Here is a 26,630-nt window from a genome sequence, read left to right as displayed (position 1 = left end):
ATTTGAATGGAAGGTTCAGATTAAAACAGGTTTACACGTTAATTCAGTCTGTTTGTTTTGGTGCCAAAAAATGTATTTATTTCAAAATAAAATAAATTTCGCTAGTTACTACTTTTTTCCACAACTTAGGGAATTTTCGAATTCCATCTCGAAAAAAAATGTCTCTTCTTTTGAGATGATTCAAGTTTGAAGCCAATTTTCGATTATGCGAAAGAATTTAACCTGCCAGATTGTGCGGCATCCGTCGGAACAACCAGTATTCAGAAGGAGCAATATCAGGAGAATACGACGGGTGCGACAAAATGTCCCACTTGAACGTTTCCAAATATTTTTTGCACGACTTTTGCGACACGAAGCCGAGCGTTCTTCTTGTAATGCACGGCTCAAACGCACCAATTGCAGTCTGTACCGATCGCCAACACCGTGTTGGTTCCACCAGATGCACAATATGACCTTCGAACCATGAATATTTGGCTTTGGTGTTGATCTTAACGTCGATGGCATCAATTGACCGGGCCTAGTGTAGTATTTTTTCTTCTTTGGGATTATTAATTTTTCCGCCCCAGCAACAATTAAACGTAAAAATCCCTTTATTTGTTGTGTTTGAATAAGCTGCTCGCAAGTAAAAATCGACTTTCAATGGGCCGTATGAATAAAACGTAGCATGCTTGAATTTCGGTAGTAAATGCTACGTGTGGATCACGTTCCTGTCAAAACATGCTACAAACTGTAGTATTTACTACAAGTTTTCGGTAGGTAGCTCTAGAGGTTGCTACTCGTGTGTTTGCTGATAAAGTGAAGTACATGTATTTTCCAATTTTCTGCTCCGAAAATATAATTTGAAACGAGAAAATAGCAAAAAAACCTACCACTTTACGGTACTGTCCTCAACCCTTAATGACAGATGTCTAAACTCTGAAAACTAACGACATCAGCTTCATAACAGCCAGAGTCATCTTTTGAAAACGGATCGAACTAATTTGTACTCTCAATATAGAGGAGATGATTAATGATGTGAGAAAGGCATCAATTCACCACTAGATGGATATAAACAGGTAACGAAAAAATGAAAAAATAAATTAAAGTGTCTCCTTTTCTTGAGTACAGTCGCCAATCACCGTTAAATTTTCTACACACATTGAGATCTCTGCTTGGATGCCTGTTCTCTGTGCTCTTATTGAACTATCTGACCGCTTAGAAAATATGTCAACTTTCAACCAATTTCTATTACACCCAAACCTCCGTTTACGAACACTTTTTATACGTAACCTTTTTTTACGTACCTCTTTTTACGAACCAAATCCCAAATAACGTAAACTTTTTTTACGAACCAAATCCCAAATAACGTAAACTTTTTTTACGAACCTACTTCGTAAAAAGAGGTTTTGTCATTCATCGAAAGTGATTTCCGACTCCATGGAAACTACTACAATATGGGTATTTTTGGAACGGGTTTAAAGAGTAGATTCCGGAAAATGATGTTTGAGGTATTTTGGAAATCCAAGATGGCGACTTCCGGTTGATTGATATTCCTTGAAAACCCTTGCAATATGGGTATTTTCGGATGGGAATTGATGAGTAGATGTCAGAAAACGATGTTTGAGGTAGTTTTGAAATTCAAGATGGCGACTTCCGGTTTGTTGATATTCTTTGAAAACCTATATAATATGGGTATTTCCAGAACGGGTTTAAAGAGTAGAATTCCGGAAAATCATGTTTGAGGTATTTTGGAAATCCAAGATGGCGACTTCCGGTTGATTGATATTCCTTGAAAACCCATACAATATGGGTATTTCCGGAACGGGGTTAATGAGTAGATGTCAGAAAACGATGTTTGAGGTAGTTTTGAAATTCAAGATGGCGACTTCCGGTTTGTTGATATTCTTTGAAAACCTATATAATATGGGTATTTCCGGAACGGGGTTAATGAGTAGATGTCGGAAAATTATGTTTGAAGTGGTTCTGGAATCCAAGATGGCGACTTCCGGTTTATCGATATTCCTTGAAAACCCTTGCAATATGGGTATTTTCGGATGGGAATTGATGAGTAGATGTCGGAAAATTATGTTTGAAGTGGTTCTCAAATCCAAGATGGCGACTTCCGGTGTGTTGATATTCCTTGAAAACCCATACAATATGGATATTTTCGGAACGGAATTGATGAGTAGATGTCAGAAAACGATGTTTGAGGTAGTTTTGAAATTCAAGATGGCGACTTCCGGTTTGTTGATATTCTTTGAAAACCTATATAATATGGGTATTTCCAGAACGGGTTTAAAGAGTAGAATTCCGGAAAATCATGTTTGAGGTATTTTGGAAATCCAAGATGGCGACTTCCGGTTGATTGATATTCCTTGAAAACCCATACAATATGGATATTTTCGAAACGGAATTGATGAGTAGATGTCAGAAAACGATGTTTGAGGTAGTTTTGAAATTCAAGATGGCGACTTCCGGTTTGTTGATATTCTTTGAAAACCTATATAATATGGTTATTTCCGGAACGGGGTTAATGAGTAGATGTCGGAAAATTATGTTGTAAGTGGTTCTGGAATCCAAGATGGCGACTTCCGGTTTGTGGATATTCCTTGAAAACCCATACAATATGGGTATTTTCGGAACGGGGTTTATGAGTAGATGTCGGAAAATGATGTTTGAGGTGGTTCTGAAATCCAAGATGGCGACTTCCGGTGTGTTGATATTCCTTGAAAACCCATACAATATGGATATTTTCGGAACGGAATTGATGAGTAGATGTCAGAAATCGATGTTTGAGGTAGTTTTGAAATTCAAGATGGCGACTTCCGGTTTGTTGATATTCCTTGAAAACCCATACAATATGGGTATTTTCGGAACGGTATAGTGTTTTAAAGGAATAAAGAGTTAAAGGAAAATGGCAAAAACTTTCAAAAGATAATAATCAACCGAAAGTCACTGTTTTGTATTTCAAAACCACCTCAAATATAATTTTCCGACGTCTACTTTTAAGTCTCTTTCCGAAAGTACCCATATTGTAAGGGGTTTCAAGGAATATCAACAAACCGGAAGTCGCTATCTTGAATTTCAAAACTACCTCAAACATCGTTTTCTGACATCTACTCATCAATTCCGTTCCGAAAATTCCCATAATGCAAGGGTTTTCAAGGAATATCAACAAACCGTCGCCATCTTGAATTTCAAAACTACCTCAAAAATCGTTTTCTGATATCTACTCATTAACCCCGTTCCGAAAATACCCATATTGCAAGGGTTTTCAAGGAATATCAATAAACCGGAAGTCGCCATCTTGAATTTCAAAACCACCTCAAACAACGTTTTCTGACATCTACTCATCAATTCCGTTCCGAAAATACCCATATTGCAAGGGTTTTCAAGGAATATCAACAAACCGGAAGTCGCCATCTTGAATTTCAAAACTACCTCAAACATCGATTTCTGACATCTACTCATCAATTCCGTTCCGAAAATTCCCATAATGCAAGGGTTTTCAAAGAATATCAACAAACCGGAAGTCGCCATTTTGAATTTCAAAACTACCTCAAAAATCGTTTTCTGATACCTACTCATTAACCCCGTTCCGAAAATACCCATAGTGCAAGGGTTTTCAAGGAATATCAATAAACCGGAAGTCGCCATCTTGTATTTCAAAACCACCTCAAACAACGTTTTCTGACATCTACTCATCAATTCCGTTCCGAAAATACCCATAGTGCAAGGGTTTTCCAGAAATATCAACAAACCGGAAGTCGCTATCTTGAATTTCAAAACTACCTCAAACATCGTTTTCTGACATCTACTCATCAATTCCGTTCCGAAAATTCCCATAATGCAAGGGTTTTCAAAGAATATCAACAAACCGGAAGTCGCCATTTTGAATTTCAAAACTACCTCAAAAATCGTTTTCTGATATCTACTCATTAACCCCGTTCCGAAAATACCCATATTGCAAGTGTTTTCAAGGAATATCAACAAACCGGAAGTCGCTATCTTGAATTTCAAAACTACCTCAAACATTGTTTTCTGACATCTACTCATCAATTCCGTTCCGAAAATTCCCATAATGCAAGGGTTTTCAAAGAATATCAACAAACCGGAAGTCGCTATCTTGAATTTCAAAACTACCTCAAACATCGTTTTCTGACATCTACTCATCAATTCCGTTCCGAAAATTCCCATAATGCAAGGGTTTTCAAAGAATATCAACAAACCGGAAGTCGCCATTTTGAATTTCAAAACTACCTCAAAAATCGTTTTCTGATATCTACTCATTAACCCCGTTCCGAAAATACCCATATTGCAAGTGTTTTCAAGGAATATCAACAAACCGGAAGTCGCTATCTTGAATTTCAAAACTACCTCAAACATCGTTTTCTGACATCTACTCATCAATTCCGTTCCGAAAATTCCCATAATGCAAGGGTTTTCAAAGAATATCAACAAACCGGAAGTCGCCATTTTGAATTTCAAAACTACCTCAAAAATCGTTTTCTGATATCTACTCATTAACCCCGTTCCGAAAATACCCATATTGTATGGGTTTTCAAGGAATATCAATAAACCGGAAGTCGCCATCTTGAATTTCAAAACCACCTCAAACAACGTTTTCTGACATCTACTCATCAATTCCGTTCCGAAAATACCCATATTGCAAGGGTTTTCAAGGAATATCAACAAACCGGAAGTCGCTATCTTGAATTTCAAAACTACCTCAAACATCGTTTTCTGACATCTACTCATCAATTCCGTTCCGAAAATTCCCATAATGCAAGGGTTTTCAAAGAATATCAACAAACCGGAAGTCGCCATTTTGAATTTCAAAACTACCTCAAAAATCGTTTTCTGATACCTACTCATTAACCCCGTTCCGAAAATACCCATAGTGCAAGGGTTTTCAAGGAATATCAATAAACCGGAAGTCGCCATCTTGTATTTCAAAACCACCTCAAACAACGTTTTCTGACATCTACTCATCAATTCCGTTCCGAAAATACCCATAGTGCAAGGGTTTTCCAGAAATATCAACAAACCGGAAGTCGCTATCTTGAATTTCAAAACTACCTCAAACATCGTTTTCTGACATCTACTCATCAATTCCGTTCCGAAAATTCCCATAATGCAAGGGTTTTCAAAGAATATCAACAAACCGGAAGTCGCCATTTTGAATTTCAAAACTACCTCAAAAATCGTTTTCTGATATCTACTCATTAACCCCGTTCCGAAAATACCCATATTGCAAGTGTTTTCAAGGAATATCAACAAACCGGAAGTCGCTATCTTGAATTTCAAAACTACCTCAAACATTGTTTTCTGACATCTACTCATCAATTCCGTTCCGAAAATTCCCATAATGCAAGGGTTTTCAAAGAATATCAACAAACCGGAAGTCGCTATCTTGAATTTCAAAACTACCTCAAACATCGTTTTCTGACATCTACTCATCAATTCCGTTCCGAAAATTCCCATAATGCAAGGGTTTTCAAAGAATATCAACAAACCGGAAGTCGCCATTTTGAATTTCAAAACTACCTCAAAAATCGTTTTCTGATATCTACTCATTAACCCCGTTCCGAAAATACCCATATTGCAAGTGTTTTCAAGGAATATCAACAAACCGGAAGTCGCTATCTTGAATTTCAAAACTACCTCAAACATCGTTTTCTGACATCTACTCATCAATTCCGTTCCGAAAATATCCATATTGTAAGGGTTTTCAAGGAATATCAATAAACCGGAAGTCGCCATCTTGAATTTCAAAACCACCTCAAACAACGTTTTCTGACATCTACTCATCAATTCCGTTCCGAAAATACCCATATTGCAAGGGTTTTCAAGGAATATCAACAAACCGGAAGTCGCTATCTTGAATTTCAAAACCACCTCAAACAACGTTTTCTGATACCTACTCATTAACCCCGTTCCGAAAATACCCATATTGTATGGGTTTTCAAGGAATATCAATAAACCGGAAGTCGCCATCTTGAATTTCAAAACCACCTCAAACAACGTTTTCTGACATCTACTCATCAATTCCGTTCCGAAAATTCCCATAATGCAAGGGTTTTCAAAGAATATCAACAAACCGGAAGTCGCCATTTTGAATTTCAAAACTACCTCAAAAATCGTTTTCTGATACCTACTCATTAACCCCGTTCCGAAAATACCCATAGTGCAAGGGTTTTCAAGGAATATCAATAAACCGGAAGTCGCCATCTTGAATTTCAAAACCACCTCAAACAACGTTTTCTGACATCTACTCATCAATTCCGTTCCGAAAATACCCATATTGCAAGGGTTTTCAAGGAATATCAACAAACCGGAAGTCGCCATCTTGAATTTCAAAACCACCTCAAACAACGTTTTCTGACATCTACTCATCAATTCCGTTCCGAAAATTCCCATAATGCAAGGGTTTTCAAAGAATATCAACAAACCGGAAGTCGCCATTTTGAATTTCAAAACTACCTCAAAAATCGTTTTCTGATACCTACTCATTAACCCCGTTCCGAAAATACCCATAGTGCAAGGGTTTTCAAGGAATATCAATAAACCGGAAGTCGCCATCTTGTATTTCAAAACCACCTCAAACAACGTTTTCTGACATCTACTCATCAATTCCGTTCCGAAAATACCCATAGTGCAAGGGTTTTCAAGAAATATCAACAAACCGGAAGTCGCTATCTTGAATTTCAAAACTACCTCAAACATCGTTTTCTGACATCTACTCATCAATTCCGTTCCGAAAATTCCCATAATGCAAGGGTTTTCAAAGAATATCAACAAACCGGAAGTCGCCATTTTGAATTTCAAAACTACCTCAAAAATCGTTTTCTGATATCTACTCATTAACCCCGTTCCGAAAATACCCATATTGCAAGTGTTTTCAAGGAATATCAACAAACCGGAAGTCGCTATCTTGAATTTCAAAACTACCTCAAACATTGTTTTCTGACATCTACTCATCAATTCCGTTCCGAAAATATCCATATTGTAAGGGTTTTCAAGGAATATCAAGAAACCGGAAGTCGCCATCTTGGATTTCAGAACCACTTCAAACATCGTTTCCCGACATCTACTCATCAGTTCCGTTCCGAAGATACCCATATTGTTAGGGGTTTTAGGCAATCTCAATAAACCGGAAGCCGCCATCTTGGATTTTGAAACGAACCCAAACATCATTTTCTTGCACTTACTCTTCACATCCGTTCCGAAAATAAACATATGATGCGCGGTTTCCACAATAATCACACAAAACTTTTTTTACGAACCAAATCCCAAATAACGTAAACTTTTTTTACGAACCAAATCCCAAATAACGTAAACTTTTTTTACGAACTACCTCTTTTTACGAACCCCCGTTTAGTTCGTAAATGGAGGTTTCGGTGTACCCCATCGCAAGTAAAGTGCGCGCTAGGGTGGCTGGCCGTGGAACGATTGCGCGCTTTGAGAGAACGCTGCTTTCTGTGTTGAGTATAGTGAGAGAATTCTATCAACTGTAGGTAAAAACGGTAAAAACACGTGGTCCCGTCATGTAGTGGTAATGTTTATATTTCGACATAATATTATTCTCGCTTTGTAATCACACTGTCACTGAAATTTGTTTGTTTTCCTCCGTTGGCTTGGGAATTGGCTCTCCGATACCGAACAGACACGTGCTTTTCCATCGTTGTGTTGGGAAATATATAGAGAGTGGTGCCGTTCTCTCTCTCTCTCTGCTCCTCTTTCCGTTCGTGCGTGAGTGTTCGCTCTTTCGTGAGAGCCGATGATGGGAAGCCGCCATACACACATTGGTAGCGCGACCGTTGGCTACCGCCATTCATTCAGTCCCGTGATTTTGTACGCGAATGGTACTTTTCGTTTCGTTTCTCGAACAGCGGCTACTAAAATCAACCAAGTTCAAGTGAAACTAGTGATTCGGAAAAAACAAGTTTTATTTTCATTATCATTGTTAGCCTCGTCAGGACTTATCGCATTGTTCGGTGAATTTAATTCAATTGGCGCGTAGAATTTGGTTTGAAGTTTTTGAAAGTTCAGTGTTTAGTTTTCTAGTAGTTTCAAGTGACTGAGTCTGTTTTAAACCGCGTTCATTAGGTTTTTGTGTTTTTTTAGTTAAGTGAATTGAATTGATGGTTAAGTGACATACCGAGAGGTAAACGCAACAATGTAGTGATCTATGAAGCGATTCGGATTTTACAATTGTAAATTTGAGCCGTTCGAGTAATCTGAAATGTTTGTTGTGTTGTTTCCAGTGTGAAGCACGTGGGAACAATTCGAATGAATCTGCTTTTTTTACTGAGAATTTAAATAGGTCAAAGCTGGAATAATTTCGTTAAGCTTTGAATGTAAAATACCAACAGTTGTGGATCGAGGAATGCAGTTGAATTTTTCGAATTCGCTCTTGATAATGAATATTTTCTTGCATATTTGAGTATGAAAAAGTAATATCCATCATTATTTTAAACCCGTACTTGTTGAAATAGCCATGATTTCTTTAAATCTGTGTTTTTCTTAGCTATTTGTCAGCAGCCCAGTTTTAAGATTTTAAATTTCTTACGCCTACTTATCGAAACTTGAGTAACATATCACTCGATCTTGAATTTATTTCGGGAACGTGCCATTTGAGCTAATTTCTTCTGATTCCCGAAATATTTGTGGACATTCAGTTATAATGGAATTATTGAAACTTCTCTAGTTTCTTGTTTCTCAATGTCATTTTGACTGAGAGTTTCGGCATTCGTAACTCGATAAAATAGGACTGAACTCAAATTTTCGTTTACTATCTTGAGTCAAGATTTAATGAATGACACTATTCGAACATCGTGCCACTTGAGCTTCTCAGTTCTGAATGTTGGAGACATATCTTGATGGCGTGAATACGATTCCTTCACATTTTCTTATGTCGAATATAGATTTCATAGAATAGAATCTATTAGGTTAGGCGCGATGATGACACAAATAAACTGTCGATGAATTTTTTTCCACAGATGACAGATATACGGGCTCGAACTAAATTTTTCAAAATCATGTGTACATTTCAACTTTGCTATACGTTGGAAACACCACTGCCACCAACTCGACTATTCGCCGCGATCTTTCAAAACGTTCCACTACGTTCCGGATCAATAACAAAATTCTCCTGCCTGTTATAGAAATATTCCAACTACAACAATGTTAACACTTATCACACGCCTTTCCTATACGTTAAAGGCAACATTTTTCATGTCGCAGAATTCGATCGGAATAAAACAAAAAACAAACTTGTCATTTTAACCAACAGCAAAACAAAAATCTAGCGTGAATGTTGCACCCAAACTTTGTGTCTCATGTGAAAACGAATATGAATATAAGAAATGAATATCGTTCAAAATAATTACCGTTGCATTGGTGCGACTCAATGCCCAACTGAAGCTCTCGCGATCCTGGGGCAAACGCAGGACAATGTAATTATCCGATCGCAGAACTGCACACGGTGCGGATTGAATCAAGTGCAAAACTTTTGATTCGCTTATTTAAATGGAATAAAACATTGCAGCTAACTGATCAATTCAATTTTTTAGGAAATCAAAGCAAAGATATTTCCCTAGATTTTACTTTTTCCATGTTTGTTTTATTCAATTCGAACACCATACCGCAAATGAACGAATTTCGTCTTAGCACTACTCATAAGATGTTTGCACAAGACCAACAGTTTTTGTGTGAAAATCCATTGTTTTCACACCTTCCTCCGAATTCATTTCCTTAGCGTATTTTCGAAGCACTTGCATTTCTTGATAGCCCTGTACTTTTCAATTAACTGTAGTTCCGGTGCGTTCGGGGGATTGCAGCAATCCCAAAGATTTTTCGAATAATGGCACGATGCTAAATCACACCAGAAAATTGGTCTGCTCATCACCTTTTTGTGATTCGATAATCTGACAAACAAAATCTATCAACTAAGGAGTGTATCGAAAAGTAGTTAGCAACATGGATTATTGAATAAAAAAGCGAAAAAAAAACATATTTTGACATCAGTTTTCGATATATTGTAGACAAATTACATTTTTATGCATTTCACTGATTATATTGAAGAAAATCCTAGTTTCTGTGAAACGCTCGCAATTTGGACTTGACATTCTTCATTAAATTATGCACAGTTACTTTTGTGACTTTCCTGGTGGCAGCTGTCCACTTTTTTTTGAACTCCTGCATGTTTTGGGACACTGTATCTTCCTTCCGAAAGTGCCGTTTGACCTTTCAATTGGCCGAAGATCCTGGCAGTTCGGTGGGTTGACGTCCTATTCCACGAGTTGTACATTATTTTTTGACAACCACTGTAGAACGGAGTTGGCGTAGTGGGCTGAAGCCAAATCCATCCAGAAGAGAGGAGAAGCCTTATGTTTTCTGTACAGTGGCAGCATTCTCTTCTTGAAACATTTTTCCTCGTACACCTTGGCGTTAATTGTGCCCTTCGTGAAGAAAATCGACGACCGCAAACCATAGGTACAAATTGCATGCCAGACCAACACCTTCTGCCCAAACTTTTCCATCGCCACCGCGGCGTCAGCGTCGTCCAGGTCCTGGTACACCGATTTCGTATAATATTGCGGTCCAGGCAGCGCTCGAGAATCTTCCTTGGCGTAGGTTTCGTCGTCGATCAGGATGCACCCGTCTTTATTCTGTTTTCGCGCTCTTGTTTTGGCCTGAACTTGCCGTACCAGGGACTTTTTCGGCACCTTCTGTTTTTTGTACGTTTTCAGGGAGTTCCAAACTTTGATCCGTTGAATCATCCCGATGCTGGTGTTGAACTGCTTGGCCAAATCCCGCGTTGACGCCGATCGGTTTTCCCTGATGTACTCAACCACTTTTAAGTCCCGGCCGGGCTGGCTGGGACCCGTTTTCCTACCGGATCGGGGCAAATCCTTCATGGAAAGGGTCTTAACGAACTTCTCGATAATATTTTTGACACTGGTGTGGGGCACTTTCACCCGTTTTGCAATTTCGTTGTACGTGACACCACTTTCTGAGCACCAAGTGTGCAGAATTTTCTTTCGCGTTTCCGGATCAATTCGGCTCATCATTGAAACGATAAACCGTACAGAAACCAATCGATTGCGCAGCTGTTATTGACATGTAAACAGACATGTCACCGCAAAACACGCTGCAAAAAAATAAGCCATTTCAGAGTAATAACTGTTTGAATGTTGCTATCTACTTATCGATACACTCCTTGCTAAGTAGCTGAGACAAATCTTCGAAATTAACCACACGCTTATACAGTTTTGCGGAGTTATGATCAAAATTCAGAAAGAAATTCTGGTTCTAATAAACTCTACACTCTTCAAATTTACAAAGGGGTTGCGGTTTGACATTGACCGAGGCTCAAAAATTGGAAATTAATTTTACTATTATGATGAAATGTGGTCCCAAAAAATGCGCACCGAATTTTTACCGCTTGAGTTGAACGAAGCATAACGAGCAAAAACTGACGCACAGAGTTTTCATAAATCTGTCTCTGACTCAAAAATTTATCTGGATTTGTCTGTGTCTTACTAAAGACTGTCCCAGAAAGTACGGACGCACTTTGATTTCGCTGTAAATAATTCACAAGTGGTAGATATTCAAATTTTATTCGATATACTAATTATATTAGACTACAACAACAGAATATTATTCTAAACATTTACTACTTAGCCATTGTAGAGTAGCTTCGGCACCTTCTTGCGAACGTTCCTCATTAAATTCCGTACAGACTTCTTGGCGACAAGTTTTGACACTTTTTTCCAATCTTTTTCGAACTGTTGAATGGTTTCGGCTGCCGAGACATGTTTCCTAAGATGTGCCTTCGTTAATGCCCGAAAATTCCTCAATTGGTCGAAGTTGTGGGCAATTTGGTGGATTCATGTCTTTTGGGACGAAAGTGACATTTTTGGTAGTATACCATTCTTCCATTGATTTCGAGTAGTAGTTGTTTGGCTGCTCGGCCATCCATGTAAGTTGACCATCAATGTCAACTTCCCTCTCTGAGCAGCCTAGATAGCCGTGTAGTGTCGGTAGCGGTTTCCCAACTGGCTAAGAATAACGCTACGGTCCACCTGTACCGGTGGTATAAGTCCACCAAACAGGTAAGCCGTGTGGAATCCGGCGGAATTATTTTCTACCAAGGATTGATCCACTGGTTTCCTGTTCCATGTCGTAAAAGGCCACGAAAATAGGATCTCATATCAGGAATCAGAACAAATTGACTCCGATATATGGGGGAAGGATTGAAGGGAAATGGTAAGGTTTGGACTAGAAGGATGGGAAAAATTGACGACACAAAAACACATAAAAGCAGAAGTAAATTCTGCACCCCTAAGGGATGCTGAACAATCTGCTGAGGATCACATTTAGTGGAAGCAGAAGTAAATTCTGAACCTCAACGAGGTCCCGAACAGTCTGCTGTTAATAAAACCTCCAACCCCCGAGAGGATTTAGAGATCTTACAAAAGCGACATCATTCTGCACTCCCGGAAGAATGCATAACGATTCGCAGTATGTACGAGCAGAAGTAAATTCGGTACCCCCTAAAGGATGCCAAACAATCTGCTAAACCCTATTTAAGGTGAATACAGAAAGGATTCATTCACTCCATGAAGAACGATGAACCCTTCTGACTATAGCTCCTTACCACATTGGGTGAGAAACGAGAGAATATCCTTCAATTTTAGCTCCGCATACAAAGACTCAACCATGTATGGAGAACCAAAAACCCGGATACGTAGCTGCGTCAATGCGGGACAGATTTCGTAGATTTCTGCTTGGAACACAGTACAGTATCTACCAAGTGAATGAGACTGCTCCAGCCTCATTTCACGACAGTAGACACCAGCACCAGCACGACCATTCAACAGAGAACCGTCCGTATAACAACATATGTGTTCATTAAGTTGTCGTTCCAGACAACCATTCCTCATGAAGCTCACATTGAATGTTTTGAAAGGAAAACTGCATGTGAGAGTTAGGTCACTAGGAGCGAGTAAATACTCATCCCACGTAACCATTTGAGACCACAAGCGAGTGTGGCTGGTAGCATAATCTAATGGGTTACTGTTCCAAAGCCCTGTAACCTTAAGACGATATGCACAAGATAATGCTTCTTGTTTTAGGAACACATGAAGTGGTTTAATGCACAGTAACGCCTCTAGAGCAGCATTAGGAGTTGTCGTGAATGCTCCTGTCATCGCCATTAGGACCATCCTTTGGAGATGATTTAGCTTTGACTGAACTGTCGCGACTTCTCCTTTCTGCCACCATACAAGACAACCATATGCTAAAATTGGTCTAACAATAGTGGTGTAGATCCAATGAATATATCTGGGTTTGAGTCCCCATGATTTTCCAAAAGCTCGTCTGCATTGGCTGAAAGCCATACAAGCTCTCTTAATCCTGAAGTCAATGTGAGCAGACCAATTCAGTTTTGAGTCAAGAATAACCCCGACGTATTTAACTTGATCGACCACAGTGACCTCTGAACCGAAGAACTGTAACGGACGAGCTCCTGTGATTATCCTACGATGAGTGAAAAGCACCATTGATGTTTTGCCCGGATTTACAGATAATCCAACCTGACAACACCATTGTTCAACAGATCGCAGGGCTTGTTGCATTAAATCAAAGAGAGTGTTAATGCTTATACCGGTCAGCAATATATGATAATCGTCGGCAAAACCATAAGTCGGAAATCCAAGGTTATTAAGTTTCCTTAACAAACCATCAGCGACTAGGTTCCATAAAAGTGGGAATAGTACACCACCTTGAGGACACCCACGGACACTCAGCTTTCTAATCTCTGCTTGCCGAAGCGATGAACAAAGAAGTCGATTGCTAAGCATTGCGTGTATCCAGTAAGGGAAATAACGAATAACTAAGTCAAGGTGTATTTCCGTGCCGATGACTGAATGGCAGCAGGAGGTTACACAATGCAGTCGTGAACGGAATATCTTGGGGTTTTCCCTTACTGTGTTAAGCGAAGCTCTGGCACAGTGGACGACTTCTTTCTTCGCAACTCGTGGGATTTAAATGATTAAAACATTTAAAAAAAATCCTTACATGGTTCGCTATAGGCGATTATAAGCCAATATATTTGATTTCTTGTAGTTGTTGTACGATAAGTGCTGGAGGTGGAATGTTCGTTACTCTAATTGATAATGGTTAGAGTGGCACAAATCAATCTTCAGCATAAACTAATTGTCAAATTTATTCCCAAAGGCGGTCGCGACACTTATGAGGAAGCGAAGAGTTTCAGGCCTATCAGTCTTAGCTCATTTCTTCTTAAAACAGTGGAACACATAGTCGATCACTATATCAGGAATGTTAGTTTGGGCCTGCATCCGCTACATGGAATGCAACATGCTTACCAGCGTGGAAAGTCCACTACAACCCTGTTACATGATGTTGTGTACAACATTGAAAAAGCTTTCTCACAAAAGCAATCTTGCTTGGGAGTTTTCCTAGATATTGAAGGTGCCTTTGATAACGTGTCTTTCAATTCAATTCTGGAAGCAGCCCGTGGTCATGGCATACCTTCAAGTATCACAAATTGGATACACGCAATGCTTAGCAATCGACTTCTTTGTTCATCGCTTCGGCAAGCAGAGATTAGAAAGCTGAGTGTCCGTGGGTGTCCTCAAGGTGGTGTACTATCCCCACTTTTATGGAACCTAGTCGCTAATAACCTTGGATTTCCGACTTATGGTTTTGCCAACGATAATCATATATTGATGACGCTACTGTGCATTGAACCTTTTTTTGAACATTGAACATGTGTTCCTAAAACAAGAAGCATTATCTTGTGCATAGCGTCTTAAGATTACAGGGCTTTGGAACAGTAACCCATTAGATTATGCTACCAGCCACACTCGCTTGTGGTCTCAAATGGTTACGTGGGATGAGTATTTACTTGCTCCTAGTGACCTAACTCTCACATGCAGTTTTCCTTTCAAAACATTCAATGTGAGCTATCCTCTTCGTTAGGAATGGTTGTCTGGTTGTCTGGAACGACAACTTAATGAACACATATGTTGTTATACGGACGGTTCTCTGTTGAATGGTCGTACTGGTCTACTGTCGTGAAATGAGGCTGGAGCAGTCTCATTCACTTGGTAGATACTGTACTGTGTTCCAAGCAGAAATCTACGCGATTCTGTGTGGAGTACAATCGGCACTTCAGCAGAGGATCTGTGGTAAGCGAATGTATTTTTGTTCGGACAGTCAGGCAGCCTTAAAAGCACTCAGTTCGAATGACTCACGGTCGAATCTAGTGATCGCATGTCGAACTCAAATTGAAGACCTCAGCATTTCAAATACTGTTTACTTCTTATGGGTACCCGGCCATTCTATATTATTACTGGATATGAATGGGATGATGAGTTGGCCAGAGCTGGTGCAACGAATGATTTCGTTGGTCCTGAACCAGCTTTACCACTTTCAACTAGTTGGATAAAGCACAAGATTCGTTCTTGGGCTGCCTCCAAACATGCCAGCTACTGGCGCAGCTTGCAAACTTGCGCTCAGACAAAAGCATTTCTACCAGATTTAAATCTGAAAATGTCAAAGTGTCTACTGCATTTCTCCAAGCATCATTGCAGTATTCTGGTCAGAGCTCTGACTGGACATTGCAAACTCAATTATCACATGGCTACTATTCAACGTGCTGAGTATTATTCGTGTGATTTGTGTGAATGCGATTATGGTACTTCATAGCATCTGATATGTAACTGTCCCGCATTGACGCAACTACGTATCCGGTTTTTGGTTCTCCATACCTGGTTGAGTCTGTGTATGCGGAGCTAAAATTGAAGGATATTCTCTCGTTTCTCACCCAATGTGGTAAGGAGCTATAGTCAGAAGGGTTCATCGTTCTTCATGGAGTGAATGAATCCTTTCTGTATTCACCTTAAATAGGGTTTAGCAGATTGTGCCGAATTTACTTCTGCTCGTACATACTGCGAATCGTTCTGCATTCTTCCGGGAGTGCAGAATGGTGTCGCTTTTGTAAGATCTCTAAATCCTCTCGGGGGTTGGAGGTTTTCTTAACAGCAGACCGGGACCTCGTTGAGGTTCAGAATTTACTTCTGCTTCCACTAAATGTGATCCTCAGCAGATTGTTCAGCATCCCTTAGGGGTGCAGAATTTACTTCTGCTTTTATGTGTTTTTGTGTCGTCAATTTTTCCCATCCTCCTAGTCCAACCTTTACCATTTCCTTTCAATCCTACCCTCTTATATATCGGGAAAATGATGCTAAAAACAAATTGATGGCAAGGCACAAATCTCCAAATATCAAAGGGAACGTTCCATTTGAGCCAATTTGTTCTGATTCCTGATTGAAGATGTGCCTGCGTTAATGCCCAAAATTCCTCAATTGGTCGAAGTTGTGGGCAATTTGCTGGATTCATGTCTTTTGGGACGAAAGTGACATTTTTGGTAGTATACCATTCTATCGTTGATTTCGAGTAGTGGCAAGAAGCAAGATCTAGCCAGAAGATAACAGGATCCTTGTGGCTTCGAATCATGGATAGAAGTCGTTTATGTAAACATTCCGTGATGTATATTTCACTGTTCATTGAAGCAGTGGTGATGAAGGGTTTCGAAATCTTACCGCAGCTACAAATTGCTTGCCAGACCTTAGTTTTCTTACCAAATTTTTCGACTTCAATCGATGTCTCGGACTGGTTTAACACTTGCCTTTCTCGCACCGTATAATATTGTGGTCCCGGCAAGGAATTGTAATCGAGTTTCACGTAGGTTTCGTCGTCCATGATTATGCAGTTCAAATTTAAAGCAAGAGTCGTATTGTACAGCTTTCGAACCCTCGGCCTGATCGATGCATCTTGTTTCGGACTACGTTTTGGTGGTTTCTGCTTCTTATAGGTTCAAAGATTCAAACGTTCTTTAGTACGAAGAACATTTGACTTCGAAGTGCCCACATTTTTTGGCCACATCCATCTCCTTCTTTTGCTCGAACACCTTCAGTATTCGTTTATCCAACTGAGTGTTAGCAGGACATTTTCCTCGACCCGTTTTCAGTTTATCCTCAAAGGTGTTGTCCTCACCGAACTTCCTGATTGCATTTCGCACGGCTTTTTCACTTATTCCTTCCATTTTTGCTATCTTTCTCAGTGACAGTCCGCGTTCTGTGCACCATTTGTACACCATTTTTCGACGTTGTTCTGCTGAAAGTCCACACATTTCGAAACAAACTAATGAAAACGAATAAACAACTGCACAAGTGGTTAGAGAAGAGTGTAAACAACAGGACGCAGCCATAAAAATTGACAGATTCTGAACCATTGTGTAATGGCAGTGGGTTTTGGTTGCGTCCATACTTTCTGGGACAGTCTTTAGAACTGCTAAGAGAGCTATGTACTTATATGCTAAGCATCAAGAAAATGGAGTATTTTCCGCAGGTCGGTCACAAAATTTTGAGTTGGAGAAGTTTTCTTTTGAATTGTTTGCAATGTTCTATATATAGTACAATACATTCATATATAGTAGACAACTAACCACATATGCTTGCTACAATAAATAATGAGTTTTTGTACAGCCTTTACTCTAGAAGCTGAGAGCGACTTGAGGTTTCTAATAATCAGATCGTTTACGCATTCAATAACAGAGACAGGATCGATAATTTAATCATACTTTATTGAAATTATTGATTTATAGTAATTTCGAATACTCAACTTTTACGAATTTCGATTGTGATAAGTTTTATAAACATTTCTTCCTGAATTTACATGAAGAACCATCAAATGTGCTACTATTGAGCTAGCAATCGCTTATGGGAGCTCACACGCAGACTAGAACATGAAAGTGTCATTTGAGGATAGATTTGCTTTTATATACACCAGTTACTGTTGCATTTTTTTAAAATAGTTCATCGAATTTAATGTTTTAAAACCAATTTTAGCACTTATGATAACATTTTTATCTTTTCTTGATATAACTTTTCATGTTTTTAAATACTAATTAGTATCCATGACGATGTTTGAGTTTTGAATTGCAGCGCTGCCAATTTTATAGATATTCTAGCTGAGTACGTTGTCATGTTGACAGTGTTCAAGGACAGTGTACCTCAAAGCGTAAAACGTGTCCTCGAAAATTTGTCGGAGTATTCCGTATTATAATTGGTATTTGATTTTACTATTTCCTTATGGTCTGAGAATTCCTAAAATCCAAGATGGCGGCTTTCGGTTTGAGGATATTTTTTCGAGTCGTTACATAATTTTTATTTTCGAGATGGATTCGGCAAGTAAGTTATTGATACTGATGGCATATCAATTTCTAACTTAAATTTTGAAATTCTAAGTGGCCACAAATTATTTGTTGTGGATTCTTTAAATTTATTTGAATTTAGGAATGAATTTGAACATTGCATTTTTATTGTCATCGTAATCGGTCTTGTCCCCGACACAACCCTGTAATTTGTTGCTCTCGTGTGTTCCGTCTTGTACCGTTAGAATTCTGTAAGTAAAGCATTGAAAGTTTGCATTGAAAGCACAAATCTACAAAAAACAACCTTCAAATTCAATTCATTTTAGCTTCATGATCACTACATTTTAATATCGGTAACACTTTCTTTTCAATTAGTCAATGGTAGGCCTACTGGAAAAGTAGTGCAAAATTGTACCAAACGAACAAAATTCAAAATTTGGTATGTCGAATTGTGAATAGTTCATTTTCAGGTGTTTAGTGTATGTAGTGTGAAGCTATGTCAGTTCCATCGAACTGTAGGAAAATAATATACCAGAATTTTTCGAATGTCATCTTTTCCCTACTACTAAAACGGTTCACAAGAAATTTTCAAATCGAATAAAGCCAGCAAACCAGCCAACAGAAGCGTTCAGATGTCGGCACGTTAGATGACTTCCGGGTCAAGCCCAGGCACGATGCTATTCGATGCCGTTCAGAATGGAGACGTGGGAAAGGTGTCCTCCCTGTTGGCTAGCGGGATCGACGTCAACGTTAGGGATGACAAATTTTTCAACACCGCCCTTCACAGATGCATCTTTGCAACCGGGAATCGGTACGAGCTGGTCGATTTGCTGATTGCTCGCGGTGCCGACTGTAATGCGTTGAACAAAAAATACCTCACGGCATCCGAGTTGGCGCTGGAGAAGAAACTCGATGATCTGGCAAAACATATGATCCTGCGGGAGACCGAACGCATCGACAATCATCTGGCGTACTATCTGTTGATACGGCGCGGTAACCTGCAGCTGTTTGAGTTTCTGATTTCGATCAAACGCCTCAAGTACGAGGATGAGATTCAGATCATCGCTCGAGCGTACGCCGAACTCAAACTGAAAAATGTTCCGCTGAAGGAGCACATGGAAGCGTATCTGAACGAGATTCTGATCAATCATGACTACTGGCTGATTAACAGCAACGGCAAAGGTAAACAGGGAAAAGTTCAAGTTCAAACTGTGCACCGAATTCGAGAAATTGTGGAAAATGTGCAGGAGCTATTTGCTGGCTACGACAACTACAACCTGATGGATGTGGACAGCATATTTCTGCTGCGATTGTCCTACATACTGGAGAATGTCTTTTTCATCCGAAACCACTATTTGGAATTGCCCCTGCATCATGTGGAGTTCTGCATCGGTAAGTGAGATTTGTTGTCATTTGTTGAATTGTGCTTATTGAAAATTTTATTATTCTAATTATTCTAACAGCAACATACTTCGGCCCAAACGATGTTTTAGTCTAATTACATAACTTTATATTGAAAACCGTCGGAATACTGCAAGAAGTGTTCGTTTGCTGTTGTTAAACAACCTCCGCTTTTTAGTTTCACACTCAGCGAAACGCGCGCGCGATTTCCAGGCCAGGCTGTGTCCCGCGAAGTGCGAGAGCATGCGAAGCATCAACGGGACGAGCTTCGTCGTCTCCTCGTGCGTACTGCCCTCTTGAGGCACGGGTGGGAATCTTGATAAGACCGGGGAACTTTTTCCATCACCAACAGAGACACAGAGTGGATCGGCGAAGGGTGGTCGATACTTTTCTATCCCACTAACTGAAAGGAACAATATTTGATTTGGTTTGGTTCATGATTGGCTGGGAAGTTACATTGTTTATTTTTGTGCACTATCCCAACAGGCTTTTTTAAGCTTATTAACTTTAGTTGTGACATTAAAAATTGTTTCCAATTTTACTTTCAAACATCACTACATTCTTCTTATGCACCTACACTGATGAACATTTGTCACGATGACACTCAGCGCAAAAGAGTTAAACTGTCACCACTGGCAAAACACACTAAATTCATACTAACTCAAAATTTATTTCCCACGTTTCGATCGCATCTCTATTTATTAGTGTATTAATTAAAAATCATTTTTTCACCAAAATGTTGGTGGTGTGATGTTTATAATGACATCAAGTTCATCCAAGTAATTACTTTTGTCTCTAAAGCGAGTTCAGTAGTAAGGACCTAAGTTCACTTCACTTGGTTTTCACCGTGTAATAAGGGCCAATATTTCTACAATAATATTTTCTATATTCGGAATATCACGTGACTTGGACTTTCGTACGTAAAGTAGGCGTTGCAATCCACCCATATTTACATACAAGAGCTCGAACTAGGTGTGGTCATGCTGCAGCCGCTTCCTATCAATGACACATGTGAACATTTAGGAAGAAACTCCGAAATTTTTAATGTGGAACACATTTTTGTTTTCTATATAGAGGTGCAAACTAGAAACTCAAAAACATACACGTAGAAATGTGGTCAGGTTTTGAACAATTACAGCTCAGTCAATTTTGTATCAATTATTAATATTATGTCACCATTTGATTCGAAATATTTCTACGTATTGATTTGAATGTTCATAGCCATGTATTTTTAATTGTATATCATTGAAATGATGATGAATAGCTAGCAGTGTCCAATTTGGTCTGCAAAAAATCTCCGGCATACCGGATTTCCCTGCCATAGATGACGGTTTTAAAGGAGTAAGCGATATATCAATTGGAAAGCATCGCTCTGAAAGCGAAGCTGTTGGAAGCACGCGAATCTATAAATAGAAGCAAAATTATAGCTAACGTTTCATTCGTCATCTAACATTCGATGTGGATAGACGAATAACCTACTACGACTAATTTCGATTTTGTTTTATTTTTTATTCGCAGTTGTCTACCTACCCAAGCTATGGGTAAAAACCGCCATAGATCCGAGAAAGATCCAAAGGATGCTAAGCGTCTGAAGCCAAGTGATGTACAGGTAAACGACCGTTTGCTGAGTAAAAACCAATATGCTGAGCTGCCAGTTGATGTCGAAGAGGAACTGCAGAAGAAGGAAAAAAGGCCGCCTTTCTACCTGAAGGGCTTCCCACCAACTCTACGCTCGGATTTCAACACACTGATCAGCAAAGGACTACAGGCAACAATCCGTTTATGTACTGAAGGCTACAAAATAACTGTTCCGGCTTTGAACCACTACAAAGGAGTGGAATGTTATCTGAAGCAGACAAAAGCGGAATACTTCACACACGATATTGCCGCCAACAAACCTATGAAGGTTGTACTTCGAGGACTACCCGACATGATGGAAGCCGAACTAAAGCAGGCACTGTTGGAGGCTGGACTAAAGCCTTTGATGGTGTTTAAAATGAAACGACATAATACGGACAAAAAGTTTAGAGATCAACTGTACCTGATTCATCTGGAGAAGGGCTCCATCACCATGAGTCAACTGAAAACGATTAAATCGTTATTTCACATAATCATCGAATGGCAGAAGTATAAACCGGTACATCGGGATGTCACACAGTGCACGAACTGTTTGAACTACGGCCATGGAGCGAGGAATTGCCACATGAAAAGTCGGTGCGGGAAGTGTGCCGAACCACACAATACCAACGATTGCCTACTAGATGACATCGCTGTAAAATGTGTGAACTGTGATGGCGACCATCCATCTACTAGCAAATCGTGTCCCAAGCGTGCTGAGTTCACAAAAATTCGACAACAGGCGTCCCGCAAACAATCAAACGCGCAAGAATGTTCCACAGAAGGATGAAGTTGATTTCCCACGGCTCCCACCGAAGAGGGATATTCCGAATTTGCCGCCACTTCCTCGCAGCAATCCAAAAGATTCAGCCGCTGGATCACAAAAAGAATCTTCCTCAAGAATCCCTCCTGGATGGGGCAATAATCAACCACAAGCAAAGGATGACTCTGGTGATTTATTCTCTGCTGAACAACTGATCGTCATTTTTGAAACAATGACAACAAAACTACGAAACTGCAGAACGCGGCTAGATCAAATCAACGCCTTAGGCAAATTCATCATCGAATATGCATCGAATAGGTTGACCAATCAGACAGCTTGGTTCCTGAGGAAAGGAGAGTCACTGCGAATGAGCTGATGGCTTTTGTGAAAAAATCCAAAAATATGAAGGCCCCCGGTTTCGACAACACATTCAACATTGAGCTGAAACATTTGAGTATTCGCTCATTTGTCTTCTTAGCTAAACTTTTTAACAGGTGCTGGGAGCTTGGTTACTTCCCTTCAATGTGGAAGTTAGCTAAAGTTATCCCAGTTTTGAAACCGGGGAAAGATCCTTCCTTTTCCAAGAGCTATCGGCCCATCAGCTTACTCTCTGCCCTATCCAAGCTGTTTGAAAAGTCAATACAAAGGCGAATTCTTGCTTTTGCAGATGAACAGGATATATTTCTGGAAGAACAGTTTGGGTTCCGGAAAGGAAGATCCACCATCCACCAGCTCACAAGGGTTAACAACGTCATCCAGTAAAACAAATCAGTGTCCAAAACGACTGCCATGGCAATATTGGATATTGAAAAGGCATTCGATAATGTGTGGCACGAATGACTGGTGTTCAAACTGCATCGGTATAATTTTCCCATGTATCTTATTAAAATTATCAAAAATTATCTTGCAGATAGAGCATTCCAGGTTTCTCTGAATAATGCACTTTCAGAAAGATTTACTATTCCTGCTGGTGTACCCCAGGGAAGTATCCTAGGTCCCATTCTATACAACATTTTCACATCAGACATCCCACCTCTTCCAGGTGGTGGTGTTCTGTCACAATTTGCTGATGATACTGCCATTCTTTACAAAGGTCGTGTCATTAATGCTCTGAAAAATAAACTACAGACAGGTCTTGACGCTTTAACGGAATATTTTACAAGCTGGAAAATTGTGATCAATGCAGCAAAAACTCAGGTCATCTTGTTTCCACATTCAAGATCTCCAAAACTTGTTCCATCAGACGAATGCAGAATACGATTCGGTGATGAGGTCATTCAATGGTCCGATGAAGTTATCTATCTAGGACTCACCTTTGACAGACATCTGATATTCAGGTCCCATGTTGACAAAATCGTTCAAAAATGCAGCATACTCATTAGGTCTCTGTATCCGCTGATTTGTAGAACATCTAAACTGTGCCTGAAGAATCAGATGGCTGTCTATAAACAAATCATCTACCCCGCAATTGAATACGCAGTCCCTGTTTGGCGGGGCTGTGCACGAACACACAAACTTAGGCTTCAGCGCATTCAAAGTAAGATCTTAAAGATGATTCTAAATCTACCCCCTTGGACAAGGACTAGTAAAGTACAGGAGATGGCCTCCCTGGACATACTAGAACAAAAATTCGAACAATACTGCACGAAATTTGAAGAGAGGTGCTCAATCTCTGAAATACAAATAATTCAAAATTTGTGCGTATTAGGTTAGGGATAGTTATAAGTAGGTAGACATTTTATAAATAATTAAAATAAATATTATGATTAAACATTAGTATGTAAAACAAGAGTAACTAAAACACCTAATATTAATAACGAATCGTATGAACAACAAAGATGAAAGGCCAAAGGGTCAAAACACTTGTACTGTAAAATGTTGATGTAATACACAAAAATAAGATTAATAAACAGATATTTATGCAAGAGGTAGGTTGTTGCTAGACAGCAAGACAAAAAGTGCCATAAAACGATTTCAAGCTTTAACTGATATGCTTTGATCTTGTGTCATGCAAGATCGGATGAAATTCCATGTTATTTCGTTTCGCCTGAGAAAATGACAACTACCCCAGGGTAAATTTTAAGTGCATAAGATTAATTTCTAATTTATATAAGATAAACTCGATTAATGATGAGATAAAGTTTATCGCTTCAACCAAAATCGCAGAAGGATAGTAATGGTAGAGAAACGCTATAAAAATAACTGCTTGCATACAAAACTTGAACACAAGCTTAAATATGGATATCCGTATCGCAAGCATGTACAAACATATAATTGCATACATTTGGGCTATTGATGTAATTTCGTCGGCTACAAAACAAATACAAATCACGACTATTAGAGTCTATATTCTGGGTTCGCGTGTTCGGTGTTGGTTCCTAATAAAGATCAATCTAAGCAGACTCTCGTGCATTTGCGGATTCAAAAGTGTGACGATTAATTGAAAATATAGATCATTAGAAAATTTTGGTTGCCTTGTTCCACATCAACGGCTCGAACAACCCCAGGGGCTGATCCTTGTAGTTTTTTTTTCAAAAATAAGGTAGCAGCTTCAAGAGCTACGCTGTCTAATAATATTAAAACTTCTCTATATGTCACGAACCATGCTCATCTTTAAATACTTCTGACTCAACTTTGTTTTTCTTACAATGCTTTAAAGACAAAAATCGTGAAATCACAATCAAGTAATCCTGAATATTATTTATTAGAAATATGAATCAATTATCTGTGGGAACATAAAAACGTATCTAACTTTACCGTAAGATACAGACTTGGCACCCGGCATGAATGTGTTAAATCTCTTCATATTTTGCTCCACTGTAAACCAGAAAATCGATTTCCTGTAATCGAAAAAAATCGATCCCACACTTTGTTGTCTTTCAATCGTTGGCTTCGGATAAAGTGGATTGATCGCATAAACTTTATCTCATCATTAATCGAGTTTATCTTATATAAATTAGAAATTAATCTTATGCACTTAAAATTTACCCTGGGGTAGTTGTCATTTTCTCAGGCGAAACGAAATAACATGGAATTTCATCCGATCTTGCATGACACAAGATCAAAGCATATCAGTTAAAGCTTGAAATCGTTTTATGGCACTTTTTGTCTTGCTGTCTAGCAACAACCTACCTCTTGCATAAATATCTGTTTATTAATCTTATTTTTGTGCATTACATCAACATTTTACAGTACAAGTGTTTTGACCCTTTGGCCTTTCATCTTTGTTGTTCATACGATTCGTTATTAATATTAGGTGTTTTAGTTACTCTTGTTTTACATACTAATGTTTAATCATAATATTTATTTTAATTATTTATAAAATGTCTACCTACTTATAACTATCCCTAACCTAATACGCACAAATTTTGAATTATTTGTATTTCAGAGATTGAGCACCTCTCTTCAAATTTCGTGCAGTATTGTTCGAATTTTTGTTCTAGTATGTCCAGGGAGGCCATCTCCTGTACTTTACTAGTCCTTGTCCAAGGGGGTAGATTTAGAATCATCTTTAAGATCTTACTTTGAATGCGCTGAAGCCTAAGTTTGTGTGTTCGTGCACAGCCCCGCCAAACAGGGACTGCGTATTCAATTGCGGGGTAGATGATTTGTTTATAGACAGCCATCTGATTCTTCAGGCACAGTTTAGATGTTCTACAAATCAGCGGATACAGAGACCTAATGAGTATGCTGCATTTTTGAACGATTTTGTCAACATGGGACCTGAATATCAGATGTCTGTCAAAGGTGAGTCCTAGATAGATAACTTCATCGGACCATTGAATGACCTCATCACCGAATCGTATTCTGCATTCGTCTGATGGAACAAGTTTTGGAGATCTTGAATGTGGAAACAAGATGACCTGAGTTTTTGCTGCATTGATCACAATTTTCCAGCTTGTAAAATATTCCGTTAAAGCGTCCAGACCTGTCTGTAGTTTATTTTTCAGAGCATTAATGACACGACCTTTGTAAAGAATGGCAGTATCATCAGCAAATTGTGACAGAACACCACCACCTGGAAGAGGTGGGCAGTCTGGTGTTGAAAAAAGATAAACGTCAAATTCGTTGGCGGGAAAGCTACCATCGAGTGAGCACGTTGTTTAGTAATAGTGCAGTGAAAATTAGAGTATTTCGCATATATTTTTTTATTTGATTGGGGAACGGTAAATCAATCGTTGGGACATTTTTTTTCTTACTTTTTTCTCACTTAAGGTGAAATGTAGCGGAATGCGAAAATCGCGTTTTTGATCAATTATTCAAAAACTAGACCGATTTTTGAAAAACCAAAAACACTTAAGTTTTCGAAATCAAATTCATCATAACTAAGTATTCTTAGAATTTTGAAATTTTGCTTTGCCGAACCGTAATTGGTTTTTGAAATGTATAAACGGCCACTGTTACGTCCTACGGTGATGGTTTTAGAACTGAAAAGTAGTGTTTGTAGCAGAATTTCACAAAGAATCTGAAAATGCAACTCAAAATTATAAAATTTTAGCTAAAACAACCGAAAATTGAAAAAGTTTACATACACTTTTCTGCATTTTTTTTATTGCTTGCGCGCTGCTGTTTCGTATTGAGGTGGTGTGAGAAATGCACAGTGGGCACGGTGGCATATCGTGA

General features: G+C 39.0%; 1 protein-coding gene across 3 annotated transcripts in view; it reads left to right on the top strand.

Annotated features, from left to right (window-relative positions):
• The first annotated feature begins 7,831 nt into the window (after nt 1–7,831).
• Nucleotides 7,832–26,630, top strand: part of LOC131431918 (uncharacterized) — a 150,365-nt gene continuing 131,566 nt past the window's right edge. Inside the window, exons 1-2 of one of the 3 annotated variants that reach the window (XM_058597877.1) lie at nt 7,832–8,146; nt 18,697–19,618. In XM_058597877.1, coding sequence (XP_058453860.1) covers nt 18,874–19,618 — 745 coding nt within the window. In that variant the 5' untranslated portion in view covers nt 7,832–8,146; nt 18,697–18,873. Of the gene's footprint in view, nt 8,147–18,601; nt 19,619–26,630 lie in introns of all 3 variants that reach the window. The other 2 variants (XM_058597876.1, XM_058597875.1) reach the window with 2 other exon arrangements.

The sequence above is a fragment of the Malaya genurostris genome, chromosome 2 (assembly GCF_030247185.1).
Source record: "Malaya genurostris strain Urasoe2022 chromosome 2, Malgen_1.1, whole genome shotgun sequence".
NCBI lineage: Eukaryota > Metazoa > Arthropoda > Insecta > Diptera > Culicidae > Malaya > Malaya genurostris.
This window is presented reverse-complemented; position numbering and strand designations above follow the sequence as displayed.